At 34.3% G+C, this 17211-nt stretch overlaps 1 protein-coding gene across 4 annotated transcripts in view; it reads right to left on the reverse strand.

Moving 5' to 3' along the window:
- The window catches only part of LOC128990872 (piwi-like protein Ago3), a 67915-nt gene that overhangs the window by 19469 nt on the left and 31235 nt on the right, over nucleotides 1-17211 (reverse strand). For all 4 annotated transcript variants that reach the window (XM_054413498.1, XM_054413497.1, XM_054413500.1 and 1 more), the window contains exons 9-12: nucleotides 16657-16752; nucleotides 12488-12653; nucleotides 10812-10993; nucleotides 10367-10651 (exon numbers count right to left, since the gene is read on the reverse strand). In XM_054413498.1, the coding sequence (XP_054269473.1) occupies nucleotides 10367-10651; nucleotides 10812-10993; nucleotides 12488-12653; nucleotides 16657-16752 (729 nt within the window). The remainder of the gene's footprint in view (nucleotides 1-10366; nucleotides 10652-10811; nucleotides 10994-12487; nucleotides 12654-16656; nucleotides 16753-17211) is intronic.

Below are 17211 nucleotides of genomic sequence, written 5' to 3' on the forward strand. Positions count from 1 at the left end.
TATGGGTAAACTTTAAGGTACACAATCCTTGATTGAAATGTAGTATACATTAAGAGTCATAATACACAGCAATCATTATGTAGTAGACTTTGACTATTTTCAAGTAACAAACATATGTTTCTGTAAATAAAAATTATCTCCCATGATATTCTTATGGAGAAATACGAAACTTTAAAGGGCCCCAGGGCCTCACTCTCTAATTATTTACCTAAAAAGAAAGTTTCCTGCACAACTTCACGTTACGCTCTTTCCAATGACACCAAAAACATGTCAATCGGTTCAGTAGTTTCGGAGGAGTAATTGTCACAAAAATCCTGCTTGCGTATTAAATAAGTATAGATGTTCTTTTTGCAAATTTCCTTATAGGGAAGTAGCTATTACCGTAGGTCTTATGGTAAGACCTAGGCCCGGGACCGATTTACACTTTCATTTTGATGTCCACAGAGGCCAAAAACACCATTCGTTCAAATTTTTATGCATGTATATATATTATATTATTATGTATATATATATATATATATATGTGTACGTCCAGATGATACCTTGAGTAATTTTTGCCTGATTTTGATAAAATTTAGTTTGAAGGTGTAAGGCGGGATAACCTTGAATGAGTTCACAAACCAGCATGATCGGACAATGGGAATGGGATTTAACGGGGGGTTTTATGGAGGAAAAATGGGATTTTCTAATTTTTTACCCTTAAAACACAAAATTTGTCAATTTTTCTCCAGACCATTTAAAGAGCTTAAAAAAAATAATTTAGTATATCAAAGTTTTTTTGTACAATGATTGGTTACGGAGAAAATTCCAAAAAATTGTTAATTTAAAATTCCCATGTTATTCTTATGGAGAATATAGTAAAATGTTGTAGTTGGGCTGTTTATGGATATATTTTGATCAAACTTGGTGGATTTAGTTAATTCATACCATAGACAAATACCCCCGCCGCAGCAAACCTGCAGACTAAGCGAATTTCCATTTGCCTGATTTGATTTTCAATTGACAATTAAATCTATTCAAATGATATTAGGTTTTAACGAGTACCTAGGTTTGCTGCATACAGGGTAATAAAGTGTGTTTTTAGTAAAATATTAATAGCCTAGTATAAAATAAATAGTTTGGCCAAGTTTGATTTAAATATATGCATAAACAAGCAAACTACAACAGTTTACTTATTCTCCATAAGAATAACATGGGAATTTTTAATTTACAATTTTCTCCGTAGCCAATAACCATACAAAAACACTTCAATATACTGAATTATTTGTTTTTTTAAGCTCTTCAAAACGGTCTAGAGGAAATTTGGGAAATTTTATGTTTTGAGGGTCAAAAATGAGAAAAACCAATTTTTACCCCATAAATCCCCCAATAAAACCCCGTTCCCATGGTCCGATCATGCTGGTTTGCGAACTCGTTCGAATAAACGTAGGTTTACACGTTTGTACCAAATTTCATCGAAATCGGATAATTTTTGCTCGAGTTATCGTGCTAACGTACACACATATATATATATATATATATATACAGTAGAGTCCCGCAAACTCGGCGTAATTTGGACTGGAAGTGTGCCGAGTTAGTGAAATGCCAGGTTATCGGGAACTAGGGTTAAAAATAATAACATATCCCTTATAGCTGCCTTATTTATTTATTACAAGTCAGTATTAAGTCATCAGATATAGTACAACAAATCCTTGGTACGAGTTGCGAATGATTTGACTTGAGTCCATGTTTAACTCGGACTCAAAAAATCACAAATTTTCTGAGCCAGGTGATGGCCAAGTTATCCAGACTACCGGGTTATCGAGTGCCGAGTTTGCGAGACTCTACTGTATATATAAATATATATATATATGAATTTGAACGGATGGGGTTTTTGGCTTCTAGGGACATCATAATGAAAAAGTAAATCGGTCCCGGGACTAAATCTTACCATGAGACCTACGGTAATAGCTTATTCCCTATATGGGAAATTCGCTAAAAGAAATAAATATAGACTGTCAGCTGTGCTGCGGTTAGCGTATATTCCGGCGCCGACCGCTAGGGGTAATGTGTAGTTACGGCGCACACCGCTGCAGCATCAAGCGCTAGCGACCGTTTCCATAACAACTTCGTAGTTGGGAGTAGTGTTGCCAACTTTGGAGGAATTCCCTGGAATTGGAGTTTACTGACTTATTTAATAATAATAAGCAATAAATTAATTTAAATGCCATTATTTATTGTATTTTTTTAAACATATATTTGTTATACTTTTGTAGTTTCATTACAATGATTCAAAGTTTTTCTTTACTAATCCATAGTTTTAGCAAGTGTTAAACTTGCTAAACTATAAACTTGCTATTGGAAGGTTTTGTTTCATATTTGCAAGGTCAAAATCTAATTAACCAGGGTGTCTAGTAGTCGGGGAAAACGGGAAAGTCAGTTATTAGTATTGAATTTCAAAATGGTCTTACAACGTTGGGATCTAAAGTTGGGTTAAAAAGTTGTCTTTACTTTGATATCAAAGTCGGGAAATTTAATGATTTTACCACGATCGCGCTAGACAACGATCACGTTTCCGTGAAGGCGCAAGACGATGATGATGTCTACACGACTGCGGGAGATGTTCTTAAACCGCGACCGTGCTAGACGACGTTTTCGTGACCGCGGGAAAAATGATCACGTCTTTTCTACGATCGCGCAAGACGAAGACGATACGATGATGTCTACACGGCCGGTGAAGATGTTCACGATTTTGCGTCAATTGAAAAAGTAAACCTAGAATGGCAAAATAACATATGATAAATACATATGATATATACAGGTCAAGGGGGAAAATTTGTTAACATTATACTTGTAACTAATCTTTAGTCATATTTTTACAGGGTGTCCACAAAATCAGGCTCAAAGATTTCTCATATAATTATTTCCTGTATTTTTCATGCCGATATCACGTTTTTTAGGACTGTTTTATCCAAAGTCTACTAGGTTTAAGTGTCAAGAAAACACATATTTTTTTTATAATATTGTATTTATAATATTTAAGTTTTAAACTTGTTCACTTATGACGGCTCAGGGTTGTCAACTGAATCCAAACAAAGTTCACGCATTTTTCCCAGTTTTCCCAGCTAAAAATACGAAATTCCCGGTGACTAATATAGGCTACTTATAAGAAAAGCCCAATAAAAGTTGTAAAAACAAATTAAAATAACGGATATTGGAAAATAATTCAAAACCCACATACGTTAGCCCTTAAGGCAAATTAACTCTTAATATTCACTCGAAAAACACTGCGAATTAAGGTTAAAAATTAACATTATTGAGTTTAACATCTTACAGAATAAAATGGTGCTACTGAGCTAGGCCTCCTGAAACAGTTTCTAACTGCTGAACATTAAGATTTTTGCGTTATATTTGCCGATAGTTACTTATGATTAACTGTAAACCGGTAAAAAAACCAATTATTATTACAATTAAAACTTATGTATTTTCCAGAACTACCTAACATAAATTTAGTAGGTACTTTGAGACAAAATTTGTGGTAGAAAATAATTTTCTTAGGCCTACTAAAGCAGGTAGTTACATTTTTTGCGTTATATTTGCCGATAGTTACTTATGATTAACTGTACACCAGTAAAACACCAATAATTATTACAACTAAAATTATGTAATAATAATAATAATAATAATAATATCACTTTATTGTCATAAAACATTTCACATTTCCAGCAAAGCTGGTGAAACAGATGACATTGTCATTTCTTAGCTAACAAAAATAAAAATTAAAACTAAGGATTAAAATTAAACTAGTCACTTTTTAAAAAAAACAGTCATTTAAATACTCTTCTATTGTATAATATTTATTTTTTATAAGGAATGTTTTTAATTCTTTCTTAAACTTTACAATGCTATTGATATTTTTTAAATGAGCAGGTAGACTGTTGTAAAGCCTCAGACTCATGTAGTACGGCGATCTTTCATACAGGCATAGCCGATGTCTTGGATACTGCAAATTATTTTTTGAACGTGTTTGGTAGGCCTATCTATATCTATAAAAGAGGAACTATGTATGTATGTATATATATGTGTATATATGTTATGGACTCCAAAACCGCTCGACAGATTGTAATGAAACTTTCAGGCATTATTAAGCATCTTTCAAGGATGGTTCGAGTGAAGTTTGGTGCAGATCCGTCAAAAGGGCTCTGCCCCAGAGGGTTTTAAGTGGGCCAATGTCAGACTTTTTGATCTAGAATGTTTACAAAAAATTATAATTTAAAAGCAGATGTTTACTTTCACCAACTGTTTTGTACGTTTGAATAACTACAACATTCTGTATTAGCATTAGTCATGATTTGAAATAGTGCCACATTGTTTCTACAGATTGCAGCACAGAAAACTATTTTACTTTTAAATAAGTCCAAATGTATTGAACCCCAATCGCAGCACACCTGTGCACTTAACAACGTTTAAATTCTCCAATGTTAAATATTAAAACATAAAAACCTTTATAAAAGTACTGTATTATAAACAATAAAAGGGATGACTTTTTTAAATGTATGACAACAGCTAATTTGCAACCAAAAGGTGAGTGAGCGTAGCGAACGAACATCAACCTGGAGGCGAGTAAGCGTAGCGAACGAGCTAACCTGAAAACAAGTGAGCGCAGCGAACGATTTCCAACCTGAAGGTGAGTGAGCGTAGCGAACGAACTTCAACCGGGACGTGATTGAGCCATGCGAATACTTATGAAGTTAAACGGGGCAAAGCCCGTGGGTACAGCTAGTTGATGAATAAATTGATTGTCTATAAATAATTGTGCATTACTCTTGAAGTATACCAGAATTTTATAAATGTAAAGTGAAGGCATTGTTAACATTCCATATGTTTCAAAAAGCGGTTTACATGACTTTTTTTCGTGTAAATGATAAGATTCTTAAAAACTTCTTTTGTATCTTAAAAATAGTTGAGGCAAATGATGTTGAGCCCCATAACTCAATACCATATTGCATAATGGAAAAAAATATGGCATAATAAACTATGACCTTTGTTTTAGAATCTATTATGTTTCTTAAAACATACATCTGGAAACAAGCTGTATGTAATTTTTTAGCTAATATTTCAATGTGATGTTTCCAAGTCAAATTTTTATCAATATTTAAGCCTAAAAATTTTGTTTGTTCGACAAAAGCTAAAATATCATTTTCATATGGTAATTCAAAAATTATGTTTTGCTTATTTTGTAGTGTTTGGAATTGCATAATATGTGTTTTAGAATAATATGTGTTTTAGAATTATTTAGTTTTAAACCATTTGCCGCAAACCAGCTAGTTAAATCTACAATGGAACGATCAAGCTCTAATCTAAGAGTATGTACATCATTTGATTTTACTATAGCTGTAGTGTCATCAGCATATAATATTAGGTTTGATGATACATTGTTAGGAACATCATTTATAAATATTAAAAATAACAAGGGACCTAAAATTGACCCTTGGGGTACACCACAATTGATGGTTTGCCATTTTGAAATGAAATGTTTACCATTTTTCTTAATGACAGTTCTCTGTTGCCTATTTTTTAAATAACATTGTATCCAAGACAGTGCCAGATCAGATAAGTTATAATATTTCAGTTTATTACTTAATACATCATGGCTCACACAATCGAACGCCTTGGACAGATCACAGAACACTGCTGCAGTACTCTGAGATCCTTCCAAGCCCCCCGACACACGATTGATGAAATCAGAGACAGCTGATATTGTGTTTTTTTCTAATCTAAAGCCAAATTGATTATCTGTAAACAAATTATTATTTTCAAAAAAAGAGTACATTTGTTCATATGCTATTTTTTCAAAAACCTTTGATAGAGTTGGTAAAATTGAAACTGGACGATAATTTTCTGGGTTTTCTACTGAATCTTTTTTGAAAAGAGGTTTCAATTCAGCATTTTTTAAATGGTATGGAAAAATTCCTTCATCAAAACATTGGTTTAAAATCAGACAAAGTGGTTCTGCTATAAAGTTCATAATATTTTTTATTATTTCAACTGAAATCCCATCCCATCCTACTGATTTTTTATTTTTTTATTGTAGTTTTAATTTATGATACAGATACATGTCTGAATTTGAAATTAACTCTATGATTAATCATAAAATTATTCACTAACTTGGATGCAGTATCTAAACAGGGTATGCAATTAATGTCTTTAGAGGTGTTTGCAAACTTGACATTGAGAAAGTTAGAAATAGCCTGACCATTAGTTATCAGCTTATCTCTGACACACAAATCAGGGAAGTCCAAATCTTTAGATCTCAAGACACCAAGTTCAGACAACAGTCCACACTGCTTGGCTCAGCTGTGGTTATTACCTTACAGTTTAACATTTTCCGGGCTCTATCACAAACAGCTTTAAATATTTTCCTGTAATTTCTGTAATTGTATTTTCCAAAATTAACTTAACTTTAATTCAATCCACAGTCGAGCGTTGATTGGGAATCGTATTGTCATCACGTAAATCGTCATGTCGTCTGTCTAGTGTCTAGTCTATGTCTACACTCTACAGTACAGCTCCGCCATTGCTTGCTACACGAACGCACAACGCGAACGCAGACAAATACTTATTGCGGTCAAGGTTAAGTTGATACCGGCAATGGCGGCAATAGTTGCGCATTGAACTAGAGCTACAACGCAACCGAAGGTATCACCACAAACGATAGAACTCTCTGTGGTTTCACTGAATGCGAGAATTGAGAGACGTTGGCCGCCATATGCTCTAGGGGAATAGTACTTTGGAGTTTGGAACTAGGGGATTGTAGGATTGCCGTTAGCCAATGAGCTGGTTGAATCTTCTAGGGGTACCAACATAACAACATTTTAGAGCGTCTCGATTTTCTAGCAGAGTTGCTGTGCCAGTGCTACCCATCGATCTCTATTATTACTACAGCTGGATCGGGCACTGTGTGCTGGGTTTTCGGTCGGGCCGCTCGGTGCTCCCCCCACCACCTAACGTATAAACTGTCTCTCTCTTACTCATTACGTCTTATGGCGTTTCCGTGTTTGCGCTCACAAAATACGCTATATCTCTGTTCATAGTGGCTCGATTATCAATTTGTTTACACAATTGTAATCTGCATGAAATTGCGGAGATTATTGCATATGATTTATATGAAAATAATTCTTTTTTAGATTATATTTTTACTTAAATCTACTAAATACGGTTTGTTGCTGCCACTTTTTAAATTAGTTATAAAACTGTTATTATTTTAACTTATTACTTTTAACATGGCTAATGATTAATTAATTAAATTAAGCATACACACTTATGTTTTTTATGTTTAATTTTATGTTTTTTTTAATGTATTTAACATGTACGAGAGGACCCATGGTGATTCGCACCATTAAAATAAATATATTACCCAAGAAATAATCAAATTTATGATTTTTGATTGAGTAAAAAAGTATCTTGAGCTTAACTGATTCAAACTAGCAGTATAACAAATTAAAGCTTATACTTAACTGATTATTTTGAGTCCAAAACATATAAAAATCATGAACAATATTGGAGCTATTGATTTTTAATCATAAAAAACCTCATGAAAAATGGTTTTTATGTTGGTTCTTCACCTTGCGTTTGCTTGAAACTAGTCTGATTTTAATAACTAGTAGCTTATGTGAAAGCTGGTATTTCACTGAAGGTTCTAAGACCAAAATATAGGATATATAATTATAGCTTGTGAAATACATCTTTAATTGATGTGAGAATTCTAAAATGAATTAAATTATGTTTTTTTGGTAGAGTAATACAGTGGATTATTATATGCAGTTGCTTGATGGCAAATCTGTGTGTGAATACCTTCAATTTGAGATCTCAATCATGAACATCGGTCTGGTAGAAGAGCCAAATGATTTCGGAAAAGGAATTTTTAATATATAAGATTTATCATTTTAGTAATAAAATATGCTTCATACAGCTAACTTAATCAAAGTCATATACTTGTTTAGTTTTAGTACCAAATGAAATGAGCACCAAAAGGTCCAAAAGGCTTAGAATAGGTTATGAAAAAACATGTTATTTACGAATCAAACCATTTATTTACGACAATAAAATTTTAAAGACATGTTTCCTATGTGTTTTTGAACAGTATTAATTTGTGCAACTTTTGCCGAAGACCGAATTCCCTTATGTCCTAAAATGTCCCTAAATATTTTCCTAGACTTACAATTAATCGTGGCAATAAATTGTATAATAAAAAAAAACTCGCCTTTGGCTCGATGGGGGCTCCGCCCCCAGGCCCCCTTTTAATAGTAGCCGTGATGAGAAATGTTCACGGGGGACAGGATGTTGTCCGGAAACATTTTTGCGTAAAAGACGTAGTGATAACTTGGCAGTTGCGAAGTATTCCATAGGGGGGTTGTTTAGTGCAAACCAAACCAGTCTTGACATGTAAGAGTCTCGATGTAGGGCCGGTGCTATGATAAATTAGATTTACTTAGTCACAACCTCTAAAACTTTCTTCACATCAATAAGCATCGGTATAAAGTCTTGGGAGTTAGAGTGAGGTAAAATAATATTTTTAAATAATCTTAGGCCCCCTTCGGGGGCGGGGGGTTGAAAAAAATTATCGGCATGAAGAATGGACCCCTTGCGCAGTAAAATGCACCAAAAGTAGGGAAAATAAGGTAAAATTTCAGGTTTAAACACAAATTTGGGAGATGGGAAAAAATTAAACTAAACGCATGGCTCAATCAAATCCTGGTTGAAGTTCGTTCGCTACGCTCACTCACCTTAAGGTTGGAGCTCGTTCGCTACGCTCACTCACCTTAAGGTTGGAGCTCGTTCGCTGCGCTCAGTTGCCTTCAGGTTAGCTCGTTCGCTACGCTCACTCACTTTTAGGTTGAAGCTCGTTCGCTGCGCTCACTTGCCTTTAGATTAGCTCGTTCGCTACGCTCACTCACCTTTTGGTTGCAAATTAGCTAAAGTCATAAATTTAAAAAATAATAGTGCTGCACCCTGTTGCTAATGGTATAATTTTATAAATGGGGATAACACTACATCAAAAGCTTCGTACTTTCATAACGAGTACAATGGTGTAAACCGCATTTAAATCGAATAAGTATCAACAAATATATGACAGTTCATATCAATGAAAACACGGTCTCCCCAGATAAAGTGTATGGCAGCGGCGGTGCGGGCTATACGTTAGGTGGTGAGGGGAGCGCCGGACCGATACGTGTGTATCTCTGAGCAGTACAGCTGCGCAATCCAGTTGTAGTAATAAAGATCGATGGTGCTACCTCAATTTGGATGTTTTCAGTCTATGACTATTTCGTTTCGTATAAAGCAAGAGCGGTTTCCTGATTCCGTTTACTTATCAGACTTGGATACCATAAATAACACGATAATTTTGAGCCGGCATGAACTATGTTGGTTGTCTGATTCAGAATTCATACATGGATGATACGAACAACATAACATTGACTATGGCAACTTTCTTAAAAAGATGAGGTTTTACATGAAATTGGTACAAAGAATCGTGATTAACATTTCAGGACTGGTATAGAATCTAGAAATTCTGTTATCGGCCTATCCCTATTTAAAATACAATTAATATTCGACTAGGACGTAATTCAAGTCATGACCTTGAGTTTTGAGACCGAGTTTGGCTTGATGTTCATATTTTTTGTAATCACGGACGACAACGATGACGTTTCCGTGACCGAGGTTGATGTTCATGATTTTACCGCAATCGCGGGGGTCGATGATGACATTTCCGTGACAACAGGAGTTGATGATGATGTCTACACGGACACGGGAGATGTTTATCACTTTGCCACGATCGCGGGAGATGTTCATCACTTTGCCACGATCGCGGGAGATGTTCATCACTTTGCCACGATCGCGGGAGACGATGATGACGTCTACACGGCGGCGAAAGGTGTTCATGATTTAGCCGCGATCGTGGAAGACTATGATGACGTCTAAATGGTCGCAAGAGATGTTCATGATTTTGCCGCTATTGCGGGCGACGACAGACGTTTCCGTGGCCTCACAGGGGACCTTAATGACGTCCACATGGCCTTTTTACAAATAAGTTTTATTTTCAAGATTCCTTAAGTATTACCAACCTATATTAATGCAAAATACTCAGTTTTAAAAATTGCAACATGCATATTTTGTTTTCAAAATAAAAAAAAGTAGCCTATCCTAAATTCTAAATAAGGTACCGATGGTACAGGAACCGAGAATCAATAGTCAATTAGTTCCTGTTTTGACCAACCCATCACTACTTATGACAAACTATCCTAACACAATGCAAATACAAACAAACCCATTTCTTTGTATAAACTATTTGGACTTATTTATCTAAACTCAATCATGGCTTTACCTGTGAAGGGACTGGCCTATCCAGGCAGCAAAATTTCTTGATTGCAGAGTAGCGGTCTTCTCTTTGAGTGGGGAATATCACCACGACCAACTGTGTCTTTTCAGTAACGGATTCCTTCAAATTCTTAACATAGGTGTCTGGCTTGTCGTCTCTCAGTTTATTCAAACTGGGGTATTCAATTTGAACACCCATGAGAGGGCACACTTTTCCCATCATTTCCACATATCCATGTGCATTACGCTCATCCCTGGATGCAAACATCACAATCCAATTGTCAATGTTGACCTGTGAAAAAAAGAGTTTTCTGCCATAATTTTTTTTATTTAATACCTGTTGCACCAAACCAGCTGACAAAGAACAAAATTCTAAACTTTAAGTCATAAAATCACAATTGAATACACTCTTTATCTTACTTTTTTTGTTTGAAAGAACACTATTCACTAACCACTTCTAGCATGTGTTGAGAAGTTGCATCCCGGTTCCAGTCAGCTTGTGGGTTCCCGTTGGTGGTGAATCCTCTACCAAATGTTATTTGTTCAGGGTTCAATATACGGGCTGTCATCTCTAACGGCCTCTCAGGTACCTGCAACCCCCACTCCTCCAACATCTCTACACATCTAGGGTTACCTAAAACATAACACTCATCGTTAGCTGGCCACTTGAGGCTTTTACATTTTTTTCATTTTGACCCTCAAAACATAAAAAAAATAATAGTTTAGTATGCATAGGTGTTTTGGGAATAACGAATAGAAATTCTAACGAATAGCACTATTTGTTAGTTTTTTTGGTTAACTTCTATTTAATTTGTTAGTTTTTAAACTAGGTAACTAACTAATAACTTCTATCAGTAACTTTTTACTGGACTAACTAATAACTTCTAACTAGTTAGAATTTTTAATTAACTTTCCCAATTATGCGGAAGCATCTCAAATACGGGTTAAATATATGACGCATAATGAAGGTCAAAGACCTAAAATATCATGATTGAGCAATGTTTTATTTTGATGTAAAAATGCAAATCATGGCATTAACTTGAATTCAAATATTTTTCCTGGTCTGCATTTTATATATTATCAATGCTTTGGTTAATTCAAATTATATTTTTGATGAATCAAAGTTCCTAAGCTGAAAAAGACAATCAAAGTCGAACACGGCACGGAATTCTCAAAAAACCTGCAATTGGAATACTCCTCCCCTTTAGGGAAGTATTTAATGCAAGTCTAAAAAATATAGATTCAAGGTCGCACCCTCCCCTTCACCCCTGCCCAACTCCACTATCTGTGGCCCAAGCTCCTTTTGAGGTCATTGCCCATTCCCCCCCCCCCCCCACCATAATATTGTTTCCCTTTTTAGTGTTTCTATTCTGACTTTTTATAACATTAAATCTATTAATCACGCAACAGTACAGTAGTAGATTTTTCTGCTGTAAAACAGTACTATAAAACCAAAACACTACTAGCTATCCGAGTGGCTGAAGGTGGACAATTGAACAGTTTGTTGTTAAATTGCCTTTATATAATGGATGTAAACTATTATGGCGATGCAACACCCCAAGTATCAGGAGACAAGCATGAGTTGACTTTCTTTTGACCTTGGTAGTTTATCTCTATTTTCTGCTTGGTTGGTACTACATTTGGAAAATAAAATTCCCTGACTTTTCCGTACTGATATTATACTTTTTCCAGGTATATCGTAAGTTGATATTGACTAATGAGAATCAAAATATGCAGCGTATGATACAATACCAACGTAAAGGTATATTTGAATTACAGCTCCCACTATTAATAATAATTTAAAAGATATCAACCCTACCTACGAAATTTAAAGCAAAATAACTCAATGTCTCACTTTTTTTTTAGATTTATTAACGTTTTATTCCGTATTGGTATAAATTCAATGAGGAATTGTATTCAGTATCGTATTGAAATCGAAACGATAAATGTAGGCCTCTTTTTCCCCCTCTGTACTGTGTGTATTCAAAGCCAGTGGTCAGAGGGTGATCAAATAACTTGCTTGGTAAAAAACATTGCACCGTGCATCGACCTCAAATTTTCTGTACCGCAGGCCCCCCTACATAATAGTATTATTAAATAATACAGGCATGATTAAACATAACCTTACTTTTTATGTTATTGATTAATTTTTGTAGGTTTAAGACTCTCTGGTTGGGATTGACTCGGGTGATTGTGGCAACATCTTTCATCACTTTAAAGTCAGCTCTCATTTCGTCTGAAAGTCCAGTCATGAAGCACAGTTCTGGAATCAACATAAGTAGGCCAATTCCACCCTGGGAATCAGAAAAATACATTAGCCAAATGTTTCCTTACACATAGTCTAATATAAAAAAAAATAAAAATAAACAATAAACTAAATTTAAAGAAATATTCATAATACAATATAACTATAAATGTACACGCCACACATTGGAATATCAAGATTTTGTATATTCCATAAATGTTAGGGGTGGGCGAGTACTCGATCTTCGAGTAATTACTCAAAGTTTTTTTCAAATACTCGACCTCGAGTCAAGTAGTAATTACTACTTGAAAATTCGAGTCGAGTAGTTATAAATAGTGCCAATTCACTATTTTCTACACCCGTATTTAATAAATTATATTTGTTTTGTGTTGATACCTTATTTAATCCCCATTCCTACAAAAAACAACTATCTAAATTCATATAGGCTAGACCAGCATAAACCAAATGTTCAACAAACAATCATCGTCATTCGGCAGAGCTAGCAAGAGGACTACTAACTTGACTTTCACTTTCCTACAACACAACAGTCAATAATACGTCTCGATAACGATACAGTAAACAAAATTAAGCATTGAATGAATCTATCGAGTTGCAATAGTTGATAGTCAACAAGGGAGTCTCGTGGCATAGGCAGACGATTCTCGAATATATTTTTAAGTACAGTATCAGATTTAGTTTGAACTGTCATAAAATATTTTATACCAAAATCAAAATATAGAAAGACAACAAATAAAAATAACCTATTGCTATTATTGCATAATAGTTTTTCACTTTAATCAGTATTGGTTTTACAAATCAATAAGTTACTGCAAGGAACATCGATACATCTGAATGACACAATCTCATTGGGTCTTGGCATAAAGAAAAGATCAGTTCCACTTCAAACTCAGTGTTCCCAGATGGACGATAATTTTTGTACTTTTACAACTGTGGTACAACTGAGGAAGAAAAGTAAAAAAAAAAAATAAATAAATAAGACACACAGTAACAAGTGATGTGTAAATTTAATGCTGCAGCCAACAAGTAGGTTAGTGTTGTATAGCAGAAGCTTATTATTTTATAATCAATGATGTGGAATACATGTACATATATATATAACATAATCAAGCAACCGAGGCCCAAAGGCAACTGTAGGAAACATAACCCCCACCACCATAGACGATGAGAACGGAAGAGGACAAAGCCCACTTGTCTACATGCTAAAGGTAAAGCCGGCCACAACTATTCTTTGCTCTGCTAATTCGCTAGTCGTGTCTAACCGCTTTTCAGGTTACCTTTATAGTTTATTTTACAAGTCAGTCAAAGTAGCAATAACTGGCGACGAGATAAACAAGTTTTTAGTTTATTTTCATTTGTGCGCATTTAGAACATTTTAGGGATGGATGAGATTGAATTTTTAGTTCGAGACGAGACGAGATTTTTTATTTCTCATAAAATTTCGAGACGAGATCGAGACGGGAATTCCCTTTTCATACACAACGGGAAATGCACGTTCAAAATTTTGTACCTGATTTTGTAACATTGTTAGATGACTGTTTAAATACAAAAATAATGATAATAGGCAAGAATATTTACAATCTTTTATTAAAAAACATCAGCATAACATTTTTTTATTAATCACACCTATAACTTATTAAAAATGCCTACGATTAGGAAACATAGTGATATCAGTTAGGATAGAGTTAAATAAAATAAATCCTAAAATAAAATAAATCATAAAATAAAAGCAATATTAATTTTTATAAAATAGTTAGGCCTACTTGTTTTGACTTTTTTTAGTAATAAAACATTCCTCACACTGCTTACACTTAACAAAACTTCTCAAATGTTATTAAGTAATATTATTAAAATAATTAAAGTAATATTTACATTTATAGAATTAATTAAATAAGAACGCCTTCGCAAAGGAAACACAACTACAACACGCTCCTGTATTGCGGGTATTGCACTGACTTTCTGCAGGCGTTTTTAATTTTTTTTTTTTTAAATTCTCGTCTCGATAAAAATCTCGGCCAAAAAGAAATCTTGTCTCGTGTAACGAGATTTAAAATTTCCCGAAATTTCGAGACTTGACCATCCCTAGAACATTTAAAAGTATATTTTTTCTTTTCTTTTTGTTTTCAGCCAATAAGACTTGGCAAATTTTCAGTTTTCAACCTGCCAGGAACAAGGCATTTTTCAGTTTCATTTTAAAGATTTATGAAGAAAATCTCCCAAAACAATTCTGGAAGAGAAGATTTAAGGTTTTGAAGTCATTTAACCTAATTGTGAAGAAAGAAAAATACATCTATGGACGGATGGTAATGGATGATAGCGCAACACCACGTGTAAGTCCTTCATGTCTAAGTTTGTTGCTAGGCCTAGCCTAAGCCTAATTTCGAATCTCAATGGCATCTAAACAAATTCTAGGAAAAATTAACGAATTTAACATTGAAGTGGAATCATTTGAGAACTATGTTGAAAGACTCGAGCAATTTTTTACCATTAATAAAATTGAAGATGCTAACAAGTTGTCCTTGTTCATCGCTGTCATGGGACCAGAGCTTTACTCTGTCCTAAAAAATTTGCTTGTACCTAAGAAGCCTTCTGAGAAAACTTTTGCAGAAGTAATTACTGTTTTAACCACACACTATGAACCCCGTAAAAATATTACATATGAAAGGTTTGTTTTCAATAAGAGAACCCAAAAAGAGGGAGAATCAATTGCAGAGTTTGCAGTTCAACTTAAACGACTAGCCTCATCTTGTCAATTCAAAGACTTCCTTGATGACGCTTTGCGTGACAAGTTCTTGTGTGGACTTAGGTGTAACGAAATACAAAGTAAATTACTGTCTGAAGATAGTAACTTAGATTTTAAGAAGGCCTTGGAAATAGCCATGGTAATGGAAGATGCCAGCCGTAGTGTGCGGTAACTACATCCTTTCACACAGGGTGAAAATAAAGTTAACTGGTCTAGGCCAAATTTTGTATTAGGCCTAAGGTAACAGGTACTAATAATTAGTAACCATATAACTTAGAAAATGTTGTGTACTTAAACTACCAAATTAGGCCTAGGCAGGGTTTAGGCTAGGATGAAATTTGTTTCAGCAAAATGCTACAAACTCTCTGACAACTAAGTTAAGTTAACTGTAGCAAAAATACTATTCAATAAGCATTTAAGTTAAAACAAAAAATTACAGTAGGCAAATATTACATATTCAATTTTATTTGCAGAAAATTTGCTATAGACCTAGCCTGTAAAACAATGAAGCACTTTTAAGTTGTGAATAGCAAGATGCTAAAATGCTACTGCAGCTTAAACCCTGGGCCTAGGCCTACTTAATGCGCAACTACTCGACTCGATACTCGAGTTTTTACTCAAATACTCGACTCGAATTGAAAAATCACTACTCGCCCACCCCTAATAAATGTTTAGGCCTACTTAATATTTTTTTTATAAATATAAGGTTTAATTCTTTGTTTGAAGTTAATAAACCTTTGAACAATATAAGGTTTAACTAATTGGAAAACTATATAACAAATGAAAGCCAAGTGGCAAGCTCTAGGGGCTAATAGAATGGATTAATGGGCCACAAAATCTTAACACTGATATTTTCTCTTAATTTACAACCTTTTTTCCCCCTAGGACGCTAGGCACAAGCCCCGGATTGTTTTTCAAATTACTTCATTCTATACCTAGGGGTTGCAGCATTATCATTTAGATAAAATCCATTGGTGATTGGTAGGATTTGAACCTGGGTGCTCAGAGACCGAAGTCCCACGCTCTACTACGACTTTAAATGGCTGGTTGAACAAAAATTTGATGTACTGTATGATTGAACAAAAATTTGAAAATATCATTGTCACTGACAAGATAAGCAACCAAGAGATGTTTTTACTTAATCAAATCCTCATCAAAATTTGTTCACATAACGTGAAACAGTTGAGTCTAAATTTCCATAAACTAAGTCTAAAGCTGAATCCAGTTCTTAACAGTAAGCATTTAATTGGCATCCCTCCCAGCGGCTTCATAAAAATATGAGAATACGTACAGGTCTCTTGGTTGGTTTCGGACGATGAACCAGAAGAGGCTGATTATGGTCACGAATCTGGATGCCCTTCCGCTCATGGTATCCAATGTAAGTCATCTGAAAGAATGTGATTCAATTAAAATTTTACACAATGTTTGCTAATATACAAACAACAAACAATTTTCTATATTTTTTCCTTAGACATTAGTAAAATGGTAGTTAGTTTTATTCATGCCAAACTTTAGTTTTTGACAGTTTTTAATTGAAGTACCAGCATTTTTTTAAATTGGTCTCTAAATAGTTATCAATATCAATGTTAACTCCCAAAAATGTTGTTTTATCAACCCTATCTATTTGGGTGTTAACAACAAAATTCACGATTATTTCGATTTTATTTTGTAGTGAATTGAATATAATTAGTCTTTTGCTAACTTAAAATAAATTGTTAGAAGAAAATAAAAATCCCAGTCAACCTAAACCTATGATGATGAAAGAACTTATTTCCATTTTGGTATCAGTCTTAGCAGACATGATGAGATTAGAACCATCAACATAATTTTAGTATTATTAGCTAAT

Source organism: Macrosteles quadrilineatus, unplaced genomic scaffold (assembly GCF_028750875.1).
Source record: "Macrosteles quadrilineatus isolate MER2022 unplaced genomic scaffold, UCM_ALF_1.0 Scaffold_3__2_contigs__length_128488019, whole genome shotgun sequence".
NCBI lineage: Eukaryota > Metazoa > Arthropoda > Insecta > Hemiptera > Cicadellidae > Macrosteles > Macrosteles quadrilineatus.